We start from the raw sequence: 23,381 nt of genomic DNA on the forward strand, positions 1-23,381 counted from the left end.
GTCCCAAAGTAACCCACTTTTGTTTTTGGCCAAGATATTGTGTTTGCTCACCGTTTCTAATAGAAACTCTAAAAAATTGTGTGCTATAGAAAAAACCTTAACAAAGGTATTGTGAGATAATTTCCATTTTTTTTACTTTGAATTTTATCCTCAAATGACAAGTTAGAAATATAATTAAACAAAAAAACAATCCCAAATTGAGCAAAATGTAATGATTATATGCTGTCTAAATCATTCTGTGCTGGCTACTTTTTAGTGGATAAATGTGTTATAGTACCCTAAGATACTTTGTGAAATATTAGTGTCATGATTACTGATGCGGGGCACCTGAGTCTGCTCCGTTGGCGCCATCAGCCGCGGACGCTGTTTGGCTGCTTCCTCTTTTTTAAACCCCAGCCTTCCTGACAACACTCGTCGGATCGTTTTGTGAACCTATGCTACATTCTAGGCAAACCTTTGTGACTTCTGACTCAATTCTGCCCTGTTGTTCTGTCTGATTCCCGTTGCCGGCCTTTTTTCTGGACCCGTTTATGTTTTTGCTCCTCCGTCCCGGCCATCGAACTGTTTTTCCTCGCTCTCGACATTGCCTGCGCTCGACACAGAAGTGCCACTTCTGCGTTCCCAGCGATCTGCTACCCGTGACCGACGATCCCCAGATCGTGGGTGCAAGTCCTTTCCTCCTTCTAAATAAAACTGAGTAAAACGAACGCAATGGGGTCCCGTCTCCGTTCCTGGTACGTGACAATTGGTTAGTTGTTGATGTGCTATTTATCACAAAACTATTGAAACTTTGTTTATTATTTGACACCTAGATGTCACTGTCTTGAGTAGTGCACCCGAAAGAGAGTTTTAAAACCTAAAGAGAAAGAATCTAAATTGCTGACACTCAAAGGGACCAAAACAGTGCCATTTTTTTCACATTCTTTGTCCACTCGAATACAAGATTTTCTTTTTTTTTTATACCCATAGCAGCAAGATCGCTGACAATTACATCAGCTCCCTGTGGAGAAGTCTCTCATTATGTAGAATAATTGCACATTTTTTGACATACACATATTTTAAAAAATGCACATTTATTAGGTATTTCCTCTTTTTTTGCAAAATATATATATTTTTAATTTATAAAGTATTTTTAACGCTAGGAAGCATTAAATATTACACACTGTCCCTTTAAGTAATATCTACATAGACTAACATCTTGACTGCAACCGCGATACATTTACTGTCATTGTAGGGTCTAGTGTGTTGATTTGCAAATTTAAATGAGTATTTAAAAACAGATATTATAAATACTCTACCAATAAAAACATGTAGCTAATTTTACTTCTGTTACATTTTCTATACAGCCATCCATGACTATTATGTGATTCACCTTTCAGTCTTGCTGCTTAGTGGATTCGTATTATGCATTGTGTTCTGCAACCTGATTAGCTAATCCATCGGTCTCCAACGTTGTGATCCATGGCACCAAAGTAAGGACAGCTGAGGTGCCCGCTGACCTGTTCTGAAAATAGCTCGCCAGTTCTGGGTCATTGTGATTTTTCTATCAACTATTTTTTGTGTTTTGGTCAATTTAACCCAACTTCCAAAATCCATCCATCTATCTATCTATCTATCTACATACTCTGGTCATATCCCTCAAGAAGGGTGACAAACACATACAAAAAAAAAAAAAAAAAAAAAAAAAAGGAAAGAGTAGAAAAAAAACACACACAAAAATGTTTTGACCATGGCCAACCCAAATGCCCAAACACCCAAACAAGTTAAACACCTCGTCACCCAAGTTGGCCATGCTTTCGTCCCTCTAGATGAAACGGGACACGAGAAAGCCATGTCACTCGGGTCAGGGTGACACAACACACTCTTCTGTTCAAGAGCTGGGCTCGACAGCTTTCACTGGTTTACCCATGCCGCATCATACGGGTGCCCTGCCCATCCCTTAGAACACGTCTAAACATCCCACTCGCCTTTTACGACACCTCCCCACTCATTCCTATCACCAACAAGAGCTCTAGCTTCCACTACATTCAGACCTCTTTCCTGCAGAGCACTCATAACACCATCCATCCACGTCAATCACGGCGTTCCTCTTGGTCTCCTTCCATTTACTTCTGTTCTGTACACCCTCTTCAACATTCGCTCCTCATCCATCCTCTCCATTTGTCCAAACCAACCGAGTACTCTCTTATCCACACGCTTGCTCAGTTCCACTACTACTCCAGTTCTGTCTCTAACAATTTAATTCCTCAATCTATCCAATCTTGTCACTTGTAACATACTCCTCAAATACTTCATCTCAAAAGCATTTAATTTCCTTCTCACAATTAACCAAAAATCGAATAGATGATGTGACATAGTGCGATAGTGTAATCGCAAGACACTACTTTGTTTTCAGCGCTTTATAGACAAACCTAACAAAGTTAACCAGAATAGGGCGTTGCTTGCTTGATTTTAACCCCCTCACAATCCTTTAAAATTCACCTAAAATACCAATCCAAGACGTACCCAAAGTAAATTAAATCTTGTTGTTGAACTTTTTTTGGTCTTTTTTGAAAATGTTGTCCTCAACTGAAATAATCAGTGCAAGTGCTTCTAACATTGAGTACCGTATTTTCCGCACTATAAGGCGCACCTAAAAGCCTTTATTTTTTTCAAAAGCTGACCATGCGCCTTATAATACAGTGCGCCTTATTTATGGATCAACATTAAGTTTTCCAACTAACTTGCAGCCGCCGACTCGATTTTCCCCCGAACGCCAAGTAGAACGCGGTGGATGCTGGGATTTATTTACCGGCGTTTCATTGGCTAACCAATGTGTCAATCATCATTTGAATTGATCTTTATTGGCTAAAGTTATTCGGAGGTCAAGAGGCGGATCCTTTTTATCATTTACAGACTGCCATTGGCTCAAACGGCAAACAAAGCCTGCAATTGGCCGAAAAAGACGTGTCAATCATCATTTGAATCGATCACTATTGGCTAAAGTTATTCGGAGGTCAAGAGGCGGATCCTTTTTATCATTTACAGACTGCCATTGGCTCAAACGGCAAACAAAGCCTGCAATTGGCCGAAAAAGACGTGTCAATCATCAGTTGAATCGATCACTATTGGCTAAAGTTATTCGGAGGTCAAGAGGCGGATCCTTTTTATCATTTACAGACTGCCATTGGCTCAAACGGCAAACAAAGCCTGCAATTGGCCGAAAAAGACATGTCAATCATCAGTTGAAACAATCACTATTGGCTAAAGTTATTTGGAGGTCAAGAGGCGGATCCTTTTTATAATTTACAGGCTGCCATTGGCTTAAACAGCGAAACAAAGCCTGCAATTGGCCGAAAATACGTATGCGTATAGCATGTGGCTGACGGCATAGAGAAAGCATTTTTTTCTATTCTGTATTTGTAAATATTGTATTCTCCTGGATTTACTACCCTCACGGATATAAGAGGACATTGCCTGCACATTATTATGACACAACGACTTCGGTGAGCTACTCCGGCTTTCTATATTATCCCTGTATCTTGTTTCAGACTGAACTCGATGTTTCTGTGATAAGCGGTGCAGATAATGGATGGAATGCAGTGTCTATTTTTAAATTCAACTCAATTCCAAGTGTTTATTGTCATATGCACAGTAAAGTTGCGAGCGAAAAAGAAAATAGATACGAAGGAATGGTTATCATTTATTGAATCCCAAGACTTTAACCTTCCGAATGATGGAACGATGCATTTGAGTGACATCTTACGGACACCGCATCCGCACGTGTTCTCGACACGTATTTGCGTCTTTGCAAGCTTTGGGAATGTTAAGGGGGTAATAAGTTGGACTGAACTATCTGACTGTTTTGTCCACGTTCCCATTGTATCGCCTTATAATCCGGTGCGTCTTATGTATGTCAAAAATAGGACCAAAAACTATTTTTTCGGGGTGCGCCCTATAACCCGGTGCGCCTTATAGTGCGGAAAATACGGTAATCTTAGTTGGAACACACAGAAATAGAAGGTTTTTATGCTGGACTTTTTACAAGAACAGCCAATGAAGATGAGTGTAGCTTGGCATCTAAGTAAACAGCTGGAACAGTAGCCTGAAGCGTTACCCGGTCCCAGGTTAAAGTTGATCTTAATCTGAAAGACTAGCATTATTATTGGACACATTTTTAAGGGTAGGTCCTGGCATTTGCAAAATGGCAATTTGGATTCTCCAAAAGGCCCAGTGACTGGTGACCTCCTACAGGCATGTCTGTGCTTCTCAACAGTCTGATGGCCCACCAGGTCAGAGCATGTCACTAGTATTAACCCTCCTATTCATGACTGGGATAAAAATGGCCCCATGGGTTGATATTCCTCTAGTTATCTTAAAAAAAAGTTGTAATATTGTCATATTCCAGGTATTCGCCATAAGATATGTTTATGACATGATGCCCCTAGAGGGGGAAAAAAATAAAAATAATAATATTCGACTCCACTCATGGAAGAGTGCAGGCACTGGAAGGTCGTGCATCCAAGGCATAAGTATACCAGTAAGTACAACCTAGCACAGAAAATGCACTTTCCTGTAAAAATAAAATAAAAAACATAAGAATACCTATAGCAGTCTGAAAAATTGTTATTAGTATTTTTCCCAAAATTGTGCAGCCCTAGTATACAGTACTTTTATTTGTCAAACAATTGTTTGAGCCTGGAAAAAACTAATAAATTTTGATTGTATAATAATTGTAAAAAAACAACAACAAAGATTTCTACTTGTGTGTTACGGGTCTTTTTGGAACCCCCGTAATAAATGAGGATTCGTTGTAAAATGTAAAAAAAAAAAAAATGCATTTCCCTTCCCTGTTTTAGGATGTTAGAGGACTGCAGAAAGACAATCAAGTGGGCAAAAGTAATCTTCATCGGAAAGACTGGCACGATTATAACGCAATGAAAAAGGATGAATCCAGATCTGGTGAGTGACACAGAACTACAGGGAGTGGGAATCCTGTGAAAATATTTTTTTTAGTCAATGGTTTTTGATTGATACAGGAAATGGCGAGCAGGGAAAACCGTTCCCCCTGACGGACGCTGACCGGGTGGACCAGGCCTACAAGGATAATGGCTTCAACATTTACGTCAGTGACAGGATCTCACTCAACCGCTCTGTTCCTGACATCCGACATCCCAAGTGAGTCGCAGCTTACTCTTGGTTCTAAGGCAATAGGGCCCCAAAGTAAAATCTCAATTGTAGTCAAGCTAGACTGGGGTCGGCAAAAGGCAGTTCTGGAGCTGCATGTGGCTCTTTGGTGCTTCCCAGTGGCTCCCTAGTGCATTTTCAAAAATTTGATAATTGAAAATTATGTCGCTTTTGTAGCAGGAATAACATGACACAAAAACGTACACGTTTTCCAATGAAAGTAGATGTAGACAGTCTGTAAATAGAGTATGTATTTCCTTCCTTATAACGTTTTTTAATGTTTATTTTGTTTGCCGCTCCTATGGCTCTTTCAACATTTTGGGTTGAGCTAGATAGACTATTACAATTTTAATTTATTTCAAATAGAATTCCCAAACTACACTTGATTTAGATACAGCGAAACATGGTTACCAAAAAGAACCCATGATAAGCAAAATCCGTGAAGCTTTATAATTTTTTTACAATTATTGTACAAGTAAATACCGTATTTAACACTAAATAGAAAGAACACAGCTTTTTTTCGAACTCAAGCATTCGTTTGAAAATGAAACTACTGTTTAGCCAATAATAATTCAGAACACAATGCACGATCCTAATCAATGAATTAGCAATACTGTGAGCTGTGCTATAAAGAGGCTTCAATGTAATCTTTTGGTGAATAAGAAATAGATCCTGTGAAAAATGTCCAATTAAAAAGAACTGATCTAAAGTCATCTACCACATGAATTTACCACTAAGAAGGCGTGAATAAAAGTTGCTCATAATTTGTGCCTAATTTGCCTAAAAGCTTCAATTCACTAGTCAGAAACCAAGGTTTAATAATCAGTACCATTTTTGAGTATAATCAACCTAAAAGTTAAAATACTAGACTGTATTTCCCAGATTGTCAATTCTTTAAATTGTTAAAATAAAATTATTAATTAATCCAATATCTTGATTTATTCCCCTAGCCTACTTAGTACCCTTGGTCATATGCGAATAAACTTCCTTGGTAGAATGTCACTTTCTAACTAGACAATAACCAATATCTCTGGTTTTAGGCCATACTAACTTACTGATTATGTACATTGTGTTTATTCGTATATAATGTGTATAAGGTGCACCACTAACTTTTCACTTAAAATCGGTATAAAATGTTTTTTTTTTTCTTTTTCTCATCTCAAACTATGAATTATAAGTGAAAAACATTGTTTAATATGTGTGGCAATGATAAAAACAATTTACAGGTATTGAGAACGTAAATTACCAAAGTCAGATTCATCATCAGATTCCCGCGTTGTGCTTCGTTAGTTTAATTTTATCTTTCAGGACGACTTTCTGTTTTCTTCATTCTCACTTCCTGTCATTCATCTCTGGTACAGTAAACATTCAGCTAGCCATTTAACGCATACAAATATCTCATTTAAAATATGAAAGACACTGAATTCAAAATTAATGATGAAAAGCCGCCTAGCGTCTGCGCACAAGCCATTGAGAAATACCGTATTTATTATGAAACGTCCATGATTTGGATATTGTCACTAAAAAAGACCGTTGGTGTTTTGTGGGTCAGCCAATATTTTGCAATGGTGGTCGGCAATATTTTCGACTGATCAGTGATTGCACAAACAAGGTAATATCATGGTTCGTACACGTGCTTGAAGTCCTTGAAAATCCTTTAATTTTATCTTTTGTTTTCAATTATTTTGATTGATCTTCTCTGTAATTAACGGCAGTCTACTTAGTTTGTATGGCATTTGCTATTGGTCGCTACACCAAAACAGGGCACTATGAAATATGTATTAGTGCAAGGATTACGTATCAATTATGGAAATTTAGAATGGTCCATGCAATAAAATTAGGTAGCATTTCCCAGTGGTAAATTGTAAAGGAATACCTTTCTGCAACTGAAAATGTAAGTCTTATATATTCCTGTCATTTTACGCAACACTGTATGGGGAGACATTCGTCTAAAAATCGTTTTTGCGATTTACTCAAGATCTGAAAATCATATGTTTGATAAATGCACACACAAGAATAAAATTGGCATATTTAAACTACAAATATACATTTGTGGCTCTGCAAAATACATGAATCAAATTGGATTTTTTATTTTAATGGTACTGGAGAAATTGGAAAATTGGCTTTAAAAGTTCCTAAAAAGGGCTTAAATTTTGCCATCAAAAAGTTGTACAAACCCTGTAAAATACTGTGTTGGGTTCCACTTTAGGGAAAAAAATGCATTCTACAAGTATTGCAGTTATATTGTTATATTTTGTTTGAACTATACAATAACTATTAGGTTTATGAATCTGGCCGAGGGTCAAGCTTTTAATATGCTTGCCTCACTTACCGTAAATTCCGGACTATAGAGCGCACCTGATTATAACCGGCACCCACCACCATATATATTTTAAGAGGATAACCGCTTTTGTACTTACACAAGCCGCACCTGTACATAAGCCGCATGCGCCCACATTAAAACATTAACACAATCACAAAATTAACCCAAGTCCCGCGATTGTAACTGAATATAAAGTTCACAGTCCAAAAACCACAGCCGGCAAAATTAACAGAAAATGATACCGGTACTTAAGGTTTGATGCAGACCTGCAGAGTCCGGGTCCCGCTGAAAATAACCCAAGGAAAAAAAAAGTATATTTCCAAAGGTAAGGGTGGGAAAAATATATATCCACTATTGAAATGAAAATGAAATGATCTGCATTTATATAGCACTTTTCAAGTCAATGACTTCCCAAAGCGCTTTACAATGTGCTCCACATTTCCCAATAGCGGCCTTGCAGCCATGTAAGGCGCTAACCTGCTTATTGGGGGTATTAGGGGTTCAGTGTCTTACCCAAGGACACTTCGACATGTAACACGGACGAGGCGGGATTCGAACTGGGATCCCTTGATCCCAAGACGAGCGCTCTACCTCCTGAGCCACTGCCGCCCCATATTGTCCGCTGCGTCCACAAACACGTCTCACCTTTACTCCACTTCCCATCAGCCCCCGTTGTTTTCGCCCCTTCTTTTTGATTCGCCCGTGGAACACATATCAGAATAAGTCTCTAAAATAAATACATTACAAAAATATACAGTTGCAAATACATCTTATGCATGGTTACACATATTTACAAAGAAAGACGGTACACCGAGAGAGTTTTCAAAGCTTTAATAATAATATTACAACTTTCACTCCAAACCGTGCCTGTGAAGGGTAGCAAAACGCTACTATCAACATGCACACAACACAGTAAACGGGTCTGTTAAAAAAAATATACGGGACTTGTAGACATTACGGTGAGCCGTCCTTATCTTCCTCCTTATAACTGACATCATCAAAGTCGTCTTCCCCAGTATGGGAAAGAAACTTTGCCATTTAGACGTCATCCCACGCTTCCTTATTCATAAACACGCTAGCAACACACTCGCAGAGAAAAGTTTACGTGCAGTAGCTCTGTTTCCTTCTTTATCGGACTGCTCGATTGCTTTTAGCTTGAAAGCTGCGTCATGTGCCTTTTTCATTGCAATTTACATGGTGAGGATATGTCTACGCTAATTTAAATTGTGTTAAGGCTAAGAAGTTGCAGTCTTCCTCGACGCATATATTTCACCGGTCTAAATCTTACCTTTTGTACTCGAGCGTCGCTGGCGGCTGTTGGAAAAATTACATAAATTGGCCGCATCACTGAATAAGCCGCAGGGTTGAACGTTTGGAAAAAAAGTAGCGGCTTATAGTCCGGAATTTGCGGTATTTGTCATCTAACACCAGCCAATCTCAACTACTGGTTGTCTTTGTAACTAACTATGCTAGATAGCAATATGACATCCTTACCTGCTATAATCTTAACCAGTTTTGAACATTTTCATTCACACTAGCCATTTTAACTCTGTATCTTTTAAATCAAACTGTTTTCTAATATATATTTATCTCTACTTGGCTTCTGTGTGTGACGATGACAGCAGAGTGAAAGTTGTCGAATGGGAAGGCGTCACAGACCACCCACAGCCATTCATCTCTTCCTTCCTCTTGTCCTCCTATGACCAGAAAAGTAATGCGTGGGGACATTGACCCAGCAGTAGACAAGACAGACAAGATAACTTCCAACAGCTCCATTACCTGCTAATTCCTGTCTGGGAAGACTTAGCAGTGGGAGTAAGGGCCTTTAGACGTTCTTAATACACCATCGTTAAGCTTCTCAGGTGGGAGTGTCAAGATGTAATATAAAATACAGATTGCTGACAAGGAACATAAAATTATCTTTTGGATATTTTTCATTTTCAGCCCTGAATAACATGATGGAAGTGACTGAAAGTGATCTGCCATAAATTAAGATGGCTGTCCCTTTGCGGATGTTTGAATCATTTGTTGCCATAATATAGCAGTCACATAACATATTTTTCAAGATATATGCACTGTGTTTTCTGGATTGTAAGTCTTTCAGGAGTATAAGTCACACGAGCCCAAGAATGAATAATTACAGTAGAAGGAAAAAACGAAAGTTGCATCTAGAATTTAAGTCGCATACATGTCATCTTGAAATGCAATATGAAATCAAAATAAAATGTAGAACACAGTATGGTACGATATGTTGCACGGCCGTGTGAATCTTAGACACGTTCAAAAACAATTCGTCAGTAACGATGTAACATATTAAGAGTTGTAAAACTCAATGAAATAGTAATGTGTTAATAATTTCACATATGCTGTAAATCTCACCCCAGTATAAGACACATCCCCAGCCGAATTATGGGAAAAGAAACGTGACTTATAGTCCACACCACTAACCAAAAATGTTATAAAATGACACTGAACGGTATGTTTAATTACAATATAATTTATAATACCCCCACTTTTTACAGCACAGACACTTAACAATTACATAATATTTGTAGAAAATGATTCATAAATGTTTTATAAAATGTTAAAAAGTGTCATTGGATAATTTGTCACGGCACACCTGACGATCTCCCACGAAACACTTGTGTGTCGCGGCAGTGTGGTTGAAAATCACCGCACTAGGGGTACAACAATAGTCCGTTCTGAGGTGGAGTTTGCTAAGTGAATTTGACTTATAGCGGGCTATAAAAACCTATGGTAAAAAGCTCCAAACCTCCAGTACCCTAAATAAAGCCATTATAATACAAGACAGCATAAAGTAAGTATGAATTATGTTTAATATTTCTCACTTTATTTTCTTGACGAGTAAAGCGCACCTAAAAACCCCAAATTGGCCAGAGATTTGAAAGTGTGCTTTATATACCTAAAATACTGAGGAAAAGATTGGAAATGCATATAGTATTAAAACGTGTGCGGTACTACACCAGGGTTTACCACATTCGTGCAACGATTGATAATCCCCCCAAAAAATCTAACCATAATCGCAATGTATTGTATGCAATGGAAATTGAACCTGGGTCGCGGTGGTAAGAGTGCAGTTTCTTAACCACTAGACTACTAGTGATAAAGATGACATACTGTATAAAAATGATTTTTTTTTCTTACCTCATCATCTCACTATTTGTACTTTCGGTGCTAAAAACATGTTAGAGAATGGAGAAAACAAAAAAGGTTTATTTTGATCATTTATTTATTTATTGCCGTATCCATGCTAAATGCTCCCCATCTTTAGAAGTTTTGTTATGTATACTTCATGTTCATGCCCTAATTACTGTATTATATTACTGTTAGAGATGAAGATGCTAATGCACATGAGCTACTCTCAGCAGAGATTATATTCATGTAGATCAATCTGATGGAAAATGTGTCTGGGGCCAACATTTAATAATACTTTTAGATAGATAGATAGATAGATACTTTATTCATCCCCGAAGGGAAATTCACATTTCCAGCAGTATCCCTGAGCTGAGAACAATACAATATTTATTATTGATTTGTGTTTTCATTTCATTTCAGCCCTAGTTAATAAAAGGGTTTTCATGAGAAGAGGTGGTAAAAGTTGTTCTCTTTGTGTTTAGCTGCAAATTAAAGCTGTATAATGAGAAGCTGCCAACCACCAGCATCATCATCCCATTCCACAACGAGGGTTGGTCTTCGTTGCTGAGGACCGTTCACAGCGTTCTTAACCGGTCACCTCCAGGGCTTATTGCAGAGATCATCTTGGTAGATGACTTCAGCGACAAAGGTAAAGCAACTAAGAAATGCAAACACAGTCGATGAGAAAAAGACTTCACTACTGTCAAAACAATTGACCTTGTTTTCAAAGTCTGAAATTTGGTCAACTGGTTCATCAGGTTTATATCTGGTCTTCCACTGAAGCACACAAAGTGCAAAAGATAATTGGTCTTCATTTATGTAGCGCTTTTCAAGTCACTGCATATGTCCCAAAGCTCTCTACAATGTGCTTTTTTTTACTTACTCATTCACACACACACACACTCACACACCAGAAACGCGACAGCCAGGCAGGTCGCCTGCCTGCTTATCTGGGGCAACAGGGGTTTAGTGCCTTAGATACTTTGACTTTTAACTTGGAGGAGCCAGGAATTGAACCGGTCCGGACGAGTGCTCTACCTCCCGAGTTACTGCAATCACTATTGAAACTCTCGCACAGCGACAAATGTTTCCATCCACGTAGTTGAAGAATAACATCGTGCGATTTTCGAGCGGAATATGACTGTTGAAGCTAACTATAAAGCTCTTGCTGTCTTCACTTGCTTGCCTACCCTCCCGCTAGCTCCTTCGCCTACGCTCGCCTGTGACTCACCCTAATCCGACGCACGCGAACACTGGAGGTCTCCTCCCGTCACCTGGAAATGTCTCAGAGAAACTCACTCAGCTCTATCGCTGTTCATTGTGTCAAGCAAGTTGTTGAGGAATCTCATTTTTGAGCGTAATCAAACGCAAGCCCTGTTAAAACGGATCACAAACTCGTATATAGTCAGTATTAAAATTGTCTTTATTGTTATTGATAACATCATGGTTGATATGTTTATAGTTTAGTAGACACTCAAAAAGAGGAGAGACGACATCAATGGAAATTGAACTTGCAAGGAGAACGTACAAAACCAAATATGCCCTAAAGCAGGAGTCTCCAATCTTTTTCAATCTGAGTGCTTCTTTTTGTTACACATTAGCACAAGGGGCACCCAGTTTGATATGCATTTCGGAAATAATAACTTATCATGATATTATTATGTTGCTACTATTGTATTGCCAGATTAGTTATTGGATGTAGGGTTAAATAGAATCAATCAACAACGAAAAAAAATCTTTTACTGTGAGCTAATTTCAGAGCAGATCCTTGGGCACCTCAGCTGTCCTTAGGAGGCATCCTGAGCCAGTGAGCAACACGTTAAAGGCTCCTGCCCCAAGGGGTGTGGAAATGAAAGAACAGCAACATGTTTTCCAACAATAATGTAAATGGTGCATAATAGTAAAACAACTGTAAAATTATCGAAATAAGTGAGGTATAATAGTCAAAATAACAAACTAGCATCCTTTGCAATCTCCTTTGCAGGTGTCCACTATTCAAAACAGAATAAAGTTATCAGTAGTGAATAATGTTAACAATACGATTAGACACAACACAAATTCAAATCCAGCTACCGGACTTACTGTGCGGAGTTTGTATGTTCTCCCCGTGCTTGCGTGGGTTTCCTCCGGGCACTCCGGTTTCCTCCCACATTCCAAACATATGCATTTCAGGTGGATTGGCCGATCCAAATTGTCCCTAGGTGTGAATTAGCGAGCGAGTTGTCTGTCCCTGTGTGCCCTGCGATTGGCTGGCAACCAGTTCAGGATGTCCCCTGCCCACTGCCCGATGATTGCTGGGATGGGCTCCAGCACCCCCGCGACCCTACTGAGGATAAGCGGTGCAGCTAATGAGATGAGATGAGATATATATATACGTGTGTGTGTGTGTGTGTGTGTGTGTGTGTATGTATATATATATATATATATATATATATATATATATATATGTGTGTATGTGTGTGTGTGTATATATAATATATATGTATGTGTGTGTGTGTATATATAATATATATATATATATATATATATATATATATATGTATGTATGTATGTATGTATGTATGTATGTATGTATGTATGTATGTATGTATGTATGTATGTATGTATGTATGTATGTATGTATGTATGTATGTATGTATGTATGTATGTATGTATGTATATGTGTGTGTGTGTATGTATGTGTGTATATATATATATATATATATATATATATATATATATACCGTATTTTCCGCACTATAAGGCGCACCTAAAAGTCTTATTTTTTTTCAAAAGCTGACCATGCGCCTTATAACACAGTGCACCTTATATATGGCTCAATATTAAATTCGCAAGGTCTCGCAACTATGAGAAACAGCCGCCGACTCCATTTTTCGCGCTGTGCATACTGGGAAATATTAAACGATTGGTAGTTGCCGGGGCTCGTGTTGTATTTGTTTACTAAGTGGCAAAATGGCTACCCCATTAAACTGCTTAATTCATATTCAACAAATACAGTATTTGTCTGAATCCAGGGTTTTGACTGGTGAAGATGTAAAGCACAATTTACCTTAAACAAACGCAGAATTATTCAGAATGTCACGTTTGACAGAGAGAGAGAGAGCGAGAGAGAGAGAGAGAGAGAGAGAGAGCGAGCGAGATTCTCTTTCATACGTGCATTTGTATAAAAAATGGCTCCTGTTAAGAGACACGCGTACAACGCCGAGTTTAAACTCAAAGCGATCAGTCACGCAGCACAACACGGCAATAGAGCGGCAGCGAGAGAGTTCAACATTAATGAATCGATGGTACGGAAGTGGAGAAAGGATGAAGATAAGCTCCGCCAAGTAAGGAAAACTCAACAAAGTTTCCGTGGCAATAAAGCAAGATGGCCAGAGTTAGAGGAGACACTTGAACAGTGGGTTGTTCAACAAAGAGCGGCAAGCAGAAGTGTCAGTACGATAACTATACGTATGAAGGCAACAGCGCTGGCACAAAAACACCGGACGTGTTGGATGGCCCATTCACTGAGATATGGTCAATTCGAACACAGCAGAAGAAGAATTCGAGGGATTCGTCGATGAGGAGCTTATAGAGTGATCTTTGTTTTTCTTTTGTGTGTTTACGTTTTACATTTTACAGTTATTATGTTATTGCTTTATTGTTATCGTTTTGCACTCGTTGTTTTTGCACATTACGAGTGTCACTTTATTGCGATTGCACTAACGTTTCATTTAAAATAGCAGTATCAGACGTTTTTTCTTTGCGTGTTGACTAAATGGACAAAAAATAAAATGATATGTCGATGTTGTTCAAAGATGTTAAAGATGTGTCACGAAAATGCTTTACCTCAGAGAAAATAATAAAATGGCTGTTTATTTATTTTGGGAGTGAATGGAGTTGTGGAAAGCTTGTTTGTTAATAAAGTTTGACCTTTTTGAATGTTTTGTTGACATTCCCTTGAGCGTGGCAACATCTAGAGGTTGCATAACGTAACTACATTCTCTACTGTAGTCAAGTCGTCACATTTATTTACCGTAAATAGCCCTTAATCCCAAAAATGTCTCGAAGGACTGCACAGGATTACAATTACAAAATTGCACAATTACCTGATCTTAAACCAGCATGCACTTATAGCGCCTTATAATGGGGTGCGTCTTATGTATGGCATAAGTTTTAAAATATATCATTCATTGAAGGTGCGCCTTATAACATGGTGCGCCATATAGTGCGGAAAATACGGTATATATATATATATATATATATATATATATATATATATATATATATATACATATACATTGAACTCTTTGACAATGCAGAAATTGTAATGTTTTCAAGTATTGAAAAATGCTTGAGTTTGGGCTGAAGTGCTTGCAAATGCTTAAAATTGTTGCTATGTTTCTCAAATAGTCAGCTTGATAATGACCCAGTTGATGATTGTAAAATGGCCACTACAATGGCGGCCAATACTTGTTCTAACCATTGTTGCTAGATACTTTTAATTAGGTTTGGTGTTGATACTATACTAGAAAGCAGATATTTTGTACATATTATATACCTTAGTATATCTTTTGTATCTTAGTATGTATCTTGTGTATATGTATGTGTATGTATATATATATATATATATATATATATATATATATATATATACCGTATTTTCCGCACTATAAGGCGCACCTAAAAGTCTAAAATTTTATCAAAAGCTGACCATGCGCCTTATAACACAGTGCGCCTTATATATGGCTCAATATTAAATTCGCAAGGTCTCGCAACTACGAGAAACAGCCGCCGACTCCATTTTTCGCGCTGTGCATACTGGGAAATATTAAACAACGATTCTCTTTCATACGTGCGGGGAGACAGCGCCGGGCGACATACGCCACCATCTGTCAGTGGATCGTAAATGCATGGGCTGATATATCAGTCTCAACTGTGGTCCGAGCTTTCAAGAAGACGGGAATTGTCCCCGAACAGCCAGACAACATCAGCGACACTGACTCAATTAATGACGACCTTGATGAAACGGAGCCGGACGTGTTGGATGGCCCATTCACTGAGATGGTCAATTCGAACACTGCAGAAGAAGAATTCGAGGGATTCGTCAATGAGGAGCTTATAGAGTGATCTTTGTTTTTCTTTTGTGTGTTTACGTTTTACATTTTACAGTTATTATGTTATTGCTTTATTGTTATTGTTTTGCACTTGTTGTTTTTGCACATTACGAGTGTCACTTTATTGCGATTGCACTAACGTTTCATTTAAAATAACAGTATCAGACGGGGTTTTTTTTGCGTGTTGACTAAATGGAAGAAAAGTAAAATGATATGCCTTGATGTTGTTCAAATATGTTAAAGATGTGTCACGAAAATGCTTTACCTCAGAGAAAATAATAAAACGGCTGTTTATTTATTTTGGGAGTGAATGGAGTTGTGGAAAGCTTGTTTGTTAACAATAAAGTTTGACCATTTTGAATGTTTTGTTGACATTCCCTTTAGCGTGGCAACATCTAGAGGTTGCATAACGTAACTACATTCTCTACTGTAGTCAAGTCAAGTCACATTTATGTACCGTAAATAGCCCTTAATCACAAAAATGTCTCGAAGGACTGCACAGGATTACAATTACAAAATTGCACAATTACCTGATCTTAAACCAGCATGCACTTATAGCGCCTTATAATGGGGTGCGTCTTATGTATGGCAAACGTTTTAAAATATATCATTCATTGAAGGTGCGCCTTATAACACGGTGCGCCATATAGTGCGGAAAATGCGGTATATATATATATATATATATATATATATATATGTATATATGTATATATGTGTGTGTGTGTACAGTGGAACCTCGGTTCTCTAATCCGTTCCAGAACCCTGTTCGAAAACCGATTTGGTCGATCACCGAAAATCGTTTTTCCCATTAAAAGTAATGTAAAATCGTTTTAATCCGTTCCAACACCCTGAATGCTTACCATGAACGTAAACATGAAGCTAATCGTCCGTTCGCGTTAGCATAATCTTCCGTACGAAAGATTACGCTAACATGAACGTGTACAACTAAAAAAATCAGGTCGTTTACACGTCATTTAGCACCCGGGTCTCCACAAAAAGTGGTGAGCGGTTAAAGGATAAAGAAAATAATTATGAATAGGATTTCTTACCTTTGTGAAGGTCTGCAGAAGCCATGCTCTATTCCCTCGAAAGAAGGGAAACTCGCACACCTTCTTCATATTTTGCTATTATTTCTTTCTTAAATGCAATAGTTGTACGCACTACCCTTCTTTTTTCACCTGTACAACTTTGCTGCTTGCGCCGACCTTCTTCGGAGGCATAATTAGGGGCTAAAACACTCCTTTCACCGGTATCTAAAGCGAAAACAAAAAGAAGTGCGCGCGCACGTCATAACAGTTCTTCACGAGGGGTGGGGGAAATCTACACCCGTACGCCGCTCAGCATCACACCCTAGCGTACCGGCGTTCGAACTCCGATTTTTGAACTAAAAGCGAAGCAAGAATTTCTTGAAATTTTTGGTCGAGAACCGATTTGTTCGAACTGAGAGGCGTTCGAAAACCGAGGTTACACTGTATATATATGTGTGTATGTGTATATATATATATATATATATATATATATATATATATATATATACATTGAACTCTTTGACAATGCAGAAATTGTAATGTTTTCAAGTATTGAAAAATGCTTGAGTTTTAGCTGAAGTGCTTGCAAATGCTTAAAATTCTTGCTATGTTTCTCAAATTGTCTGCTTGATAATGACTCGGCTCTCTGGCGGCATTGCTTTGTCATTGCATTTCTTCACCTGTGATTAACTGTCTGCTGGCATTAGTTTGTACGGTATTGTCCTATGAAGCATCATCGCCCCCCACAGGTCACATTCAATAGAGAAAGTATCTGCTACACCTAAACAGGGCACTTTGAAATGTTTGTTCGCGCAAAGATTACAAATCAATTATGGACATTTATTATAGGCCGTGCAACAACATAAGTTAGTGTTTTCCAGTGGTAAATAGTAATGGGAAGAACTTCCTGCAACTGAAAATTTAAGCTACATATTACAATCTTTTCCCCCAACTCCTCAATGGGGAGATTTGTCTAAACACAAACAAAAAAAAAAAACAATAAAATTCACGATTTACTCAAGATCTAAATTTAATTTGTCTTAACAAATGCACACACAAGATTAAAAATTGTATATGTATTGGTTTAAGATCAGGTAATTGTAATCCTGTGCAGTCCTTTGAGACATTTTTGTGATTAAGGGCTATATAAATAAATGTGACTTGAATTGCAGATATACAGTATTTGTGGCTTTGCAATGTAAACTACTCACACTGATTTTTTTCTCTTTAAATGGTACTGGAGAAATTGGAAAATTTGCTTTGAAAGTCCTTAAACAGTGCTTGAAATTGGCCCTCAAAAAGGTGTTCGTCGAAGGCAAACATTTTTTATTTCCTACTTTTATTTATATTCAACATGCCCAAGGAAAAGTGTATTAGGTCGTTAATTGGATAAGCAGGATTAGTTTTTATCAGAATGTTTTTCCAATTAAGAACAAAAATGTGCATTTATAATGGTCAGTCAGTTAAGCAGAATTGTCCACTAGGCATTCAGAGTGTTAGATTACCTTGTAAGGCTAATTTATGCCTTCTTGAACATTCATTATGAATTGTTGAATTTTAGTTGTGTGCAATCTAGCAGCTCACCAACTCGCAAGAGTTGTGTGAATTGACCTCAAGGCAGGATAACAAGTGAAGGCCACGGAGGTAGGGTAGGAAATGAGTTTGTTACGGATGAAAATAGAACAGTGGGAGCAGAGTTGAGCCTGGAAAACAGCGCAGCCAACTAATCCTCCTTTCGGGATCTATGACAAGATCCAGCCCGAAGACTACTGGGTTGGTGTGCTCTTCATTAGCTGCTAATTGAATTTGGTCAGCTCGGCGCTGCTGCGGGCCTATCCAAGCTCGGCTTTCCCTGCAGGAGCTTGGAGGGAGAGGGCGGATTTTGGCCTACCCCAGCATCCTTTAAAGGTGAGGTGAGCTAATGGGCTCGTCTCTCTGCTGATTCTTTCACCCGCCATCTGTCCTGTGCCGAGATCGGAGACTTTTCCTGGGCTGGAGTTGATAAATTCTGACCCCGCTGGCACTCAGTTAGGCAGCCCAACTGTGAAAACAAACACTTGGACCATTAAAACACCTGCCTGCTGTTTGGTTTAGTTGTTGTTATTGCAACTTATTATTCTGTTAAAGTTGTAAACTTGCTTTTAGGAGCTGTGCTGGTTTAAATTCATGATCACAGCTTTAGTCATCTCATTCGTAATGCATTTTCATGTAGGTGCATTTCTTAAAATATTTTTTCATATTTTTAGGGGGTTGGGTTGGCTTTTTGACCACTATAAGCAGACATTTTCTTACTTCCACCATTTTCATCCTACACTGACAAATGAAAATAGAAGAAAAAACCTGCTGTGATGAGCATTACGTCACTCTCCACTACTCTCCCCAGCTCTCATTTCTCAGACCTAATGTATTTTGCCCCAAACAGCAATGATCAGTCAAAGATAAAAGCAGGGCCCGTGGAAAACAAAGCATAAGGGCTTTTTGAACACAGTTAGGCATTGTTAACACATACTTAATAGAGAAAATATTTTACTTTCAATTTTTCTAAGGACACCTCAAACAACACACCTGAGCTTTAAAGCGACACTGTAAAATTTGACCACTAATTGTCGCTGTATTATATTGTGCATATTTGAAAAAAACTAACTTTCCCGTTCATTCATTCTTAAAATTTGTAATTTAGAACCAGATTATAAAGTTGGTTGCTCTCTTCTAAAAAAAACAAACATGTATGTATTATTTTGAGTAGAACGCACTTTTTTTTTTTACCTAGGAAATAAGTAAAAGTTAGGGTGTGCGTTATTTTCGAGGTTTTAATACCGCATTTGCACAATTATTACAATCATTATTCAGTTGAAAGATATCGCCGACCGAAATCGCAAAACATTAAATGCAACTGGGATCGAACCCAGGTCGCGGCATTAGGTGCGCTGAATCATGATTCCTAGACCACCGATGATATAGATAGCATGAGAAGGCAATAGTTTTTATCTCATTACCACATTATATCTAATCACGGTACTGTAGATAAATGTAAGACAATAGTCGTGCTAAAATATGTAAAAATCACAATGAGAAAAACTACCCTTTGGTGTATCCGATGATGAATCGGACTTTGAAGGACATTAACATGAACTCTAATGTGGTATTAGGTAGATTTAAATCATGATTGCATGTATTCAACAACGTTTGTCACTTACAATGCTTAGTTTGAGCTTAGAAAAGGTGAAACTAAATGTTATATAGATTTTTATTCAAAAATTAGGGTTTATTTTCTTCTCATTCTTTTGCCAAGCTTTTCACAAGGCTTATTGGCCGCAAGGCAGGAAAAAATACCTCAGACAAGGGCGTTACAAATAAATTTGACCTGACTAGACAGGTCTCGCTATCCCTTTTCGTCACATCCCTCAGACGAGGGATAGGAAAAGGGAGAACAATGGCTTGGTTTTGCAAGGTTTCTTGACTGGACAGACCAGGCTGTGGCTTTCGGCCTAGTTGGTCACGTAAACTAGTGAGGCCTTTCTCCCCCTCAGAGCTCATGTGAAGACGGCCAGACGAGGCATACTTTCCCTTTGACACACGCTGAACTAATTCCTGGCATGAACATGACACAAAGATGCAGATCATTAATCGTTTTAATACATATGAACTCTGAGAGTTTAAATCTTTATTATACAGCTTGAGAGTCTGGTCACTTCCTATGAAATTTCAAGGTTGGTGGAATTTGGCTGGGGGCACAGTCACTACAATCAAGTCAGTATTGTTTTTTGTTTGTTTTTGTTTTTTCACCCCTATGATGTGCTACATTTTACAGTATGTCCCTTTAACTAAAATTAAAAATAGGTAATGAAAATTGATGAGTCAAAAGCACAACCCAATCCTCACAGGATTGGCAGCTCGAATTAAGATCAAAGCCTGACACTAAACAAAGCTGTTATGTTTTTAAATTCGCCAACCTTACTTGACTGCACACCACATTTTGCGAGCTTATTTATTGTGCCGATTAAAAGTTCCTTTCCAATCAATTTGCATGAAAGTTGCCCTTGCTTATCTTGTTTTAGCAACTGTTTATTTATTTTTCCCCTCTGATCTCGCTCATAATTGGTGTGTATTTTGGAAACGGGGGTTGCTCCCTGGGGACGCTTCATTAGCACCTGTTAAGTGTCCGAGGCTGTTAGAGGAAAGATGAAGACAAGAAGCTGCTTTTCAGTACAATTGACTTGTATTCTAATCAGCAGAGATCTCTTGCAAGTTGTACCAACTGCATGATTGTCTTCATTGATTTAAATTTGATCAGTTGGAGAAAAGTCTCGCACAACTCTTATCAACAAATTCATCAGACATGAAAAATAATATACAGCTAGCATTTAGCTATAACTTTCAAGGGATTATAAAAATAAAAAAAATATATCAAAAAAATGTTTTTTCAATTAGTTACAGAACGTGCAGTGTTTCTCCCCACAATCATGCCGATATGTTTCAAAATATTCCACGTGCCGGGAAACTTTAGTCTAACCCATTTGGCCCATATTACCTACAGCTGTGATGTCATCAAATGAAGACAAGACCTTTAACAACGGAACGTCTTGTTGAAATAACATATGTCACACGTCCAGAACAGATAGACATGGTAAAAGAAAGTGATTGCAAACTGCTCGTTTTTGCTTGAAAAACTCAATATAAGGGAATATATAACAATTGAAAATAAGTCAAGGACCAAAATCCTATATTGAGAAAAATACTCATCCAATCTTAGGGGCCGGTCACACAGACATTTGCGGCTGAATCACGGCCAGAAATTTCTGCCTTTGAGGCGGACGCTATTGGACACATTGAGATCGCCATTCAGACGAGATACAGCGGTGCTTAACACAAGGTCGGAAATTCGCGCGCGGGTGGCAGCGCGAAACTGTTTGGCGCTGCTCAATTCTTCAGAGCGCGGGTACACAGCCTTTCACGAGCGTATTGAGGCTGAACCACGGCCAGAAATTTCTGGCCGTGAAGCAGATGCTGTTGGGCGCTGTTGGACGTTTTGAGACCGCCATATAGACTAGATAGAGCAGTGCTTTACTCGCGGTCGTAAATTTTCACGTGGTTGGCCGCGCTCAAAACTTTTGAGCTGCGATAAAGTTTGAGCATGTGTTAAACCTTGTGCCGCACACGTGGTCAACACGAGGAAATGACGCGGAAATGACGCGGAACGACGTGCTCTGGCCGCGGCCAGGGCGTGGTTACACATGGGTAGGACGGGAAATTTCAGCGGGTAATCGTGGGTGGAGCATGGTAATAGCATGTTCTGCGCCTGTATCGCGGTGTTATTACGTGAAATTAGCGTGTTACGCGTGTGACGGTCAAACGCCTTTCTCCGCGTATAAACAGCGCGAATGCCGAGCACACGTCAGTTGTGCTCGAGACGTCAAGGGGGTGAACATGGATCCCCGTCAGCGTAGTGACCTCGTCGTGTTGCGTAGGAGTCGGATTTGGGCACAACACCGGCTCGGGAGCTTTTATACCCGTGGTCCACACGAGAAAATGACGCAGAAATGACGCGATGAGGAAGCGGAACAGTCGCCGGCGTGTTTTGCGGGCATACCACCGATGAACAGCGGGTTGGCCAATTTTGCGCATTTTCCATCCCGGGCAACCACGGGCAAAAAAAAACGCAAAATTTTAGCCGTGATTCAGCCGCAAACGGCTGTGTGACCGGCCCCTTAGTATAAAGCCAGCAATTACAAGGGGATTTCATTGGTCATACTTGAGAAATGTCCGGGATGGAAGGTGAGATTAAAACAGTGAGACTGGTTTAACAGATTGGCAGCACATGAGCTTGTCAGGTCGTGACACCAAAGTTTGAAAAATATTAAAGGACACAATCAATGCTGGTAGAGGAACAGGAACGTTGGCGTTCTAGTTTGGAGCGGAATTCAAGCATAATCTAAGGCACCAAATGAACTCAGTCTCTGTCAGTTTAACTAAATGGAAAAGAGAAGTTTGACGTTTGTAGTCGTCTAACCCACTGAAAGTGAGTGTGTGCCGCTTTATTGCAACTCTTTCCATTTTAAATGGGACTGACATCAGTGTCGCTAATTGTGCATGAAACTGGCATTTATTCAAAAGTAAACGCTTTTTAGAGTGACAACAAAAAAACAATTAGAAAACACATGGTTTAAACACGGGGCAACAAAAACTGACGGCGCTGAGAAAAGAGATGAGAAACAGTCCGACTGGGTGTCATTTCATTAGAATTTAATGGTGTTCCCTGTTGAGCTAAAAGAGTCGCTTTTGTCAAACATGCCCAACAAATTAATTTAGGGAAAGATGAAGAAATAAGCCAGATGCCATTTGCAAGTGTTATTTTAACACTGAGCACACATGCCTCGCTTATTTATACTGCCTGCCAGCAGAAGCCACAGCCATCAAATTGAAGACTTATACGCTTCATTTTTAGTCAAGTCAAGTCACATTTATAGCCGTTAATCACATAAATGTCTCAAAGGACTGCACAGGATTACAATAACACCATTGCCTGATCTTAAACCAACATGTGGGCAAGGAAAAACTCCAAACCTCAGCGTGAGGAAAAAAGAAACCTTGATAAGGTAATGGTAATCCCCA

At 38.8% G+C, this 23,381-nt stretch overlaps 1 protein-coding gene across 1 annotated transcript in view; it reads left to right on the forward strand.

The window, feature by feature from the left end:
• Positions 1–23,381, forward strand: part of LOC148349736 (polypeptide N-acetylgalactosaminyltransferase 10-like) — a 94,598-nt gene that overhangs the window by 28,272 nt on the left and 42,945 nt on the right. Inside the window, exons 2-4 of the mRNA XM_088320972.1 lie at positions 4,839–4,941; positions 5,019–5,157; positions 11,128–11,294. Coding sequence (XP_088177098.1) covers positions 4,839–4,941; positions 5,019–5,157; positions 11,128–11,294 — 409 coding nt within the window. The remainder of the gene's footprint in view (positions 1–4,838; positions 4,942–5,018; positions 5,158–11,127; positions 11,295–23,381) is intronic.

Source organism: Urocampus carinirostris, chromosome 17 (assembly GCF_059441175.1).
Source record: "Urocampus carinirostris isolate Australia breed hairy pipefish chromosome 17, RoL_Ucar_1.0, whole genome shotgun sequence".
Lineage (NCBI taxonomy): Eukaryota > Metazoa > Chordata > Actinopteri > Syngnathiformes > Syngnathidae > Urocampus > Urocampus carinirostris.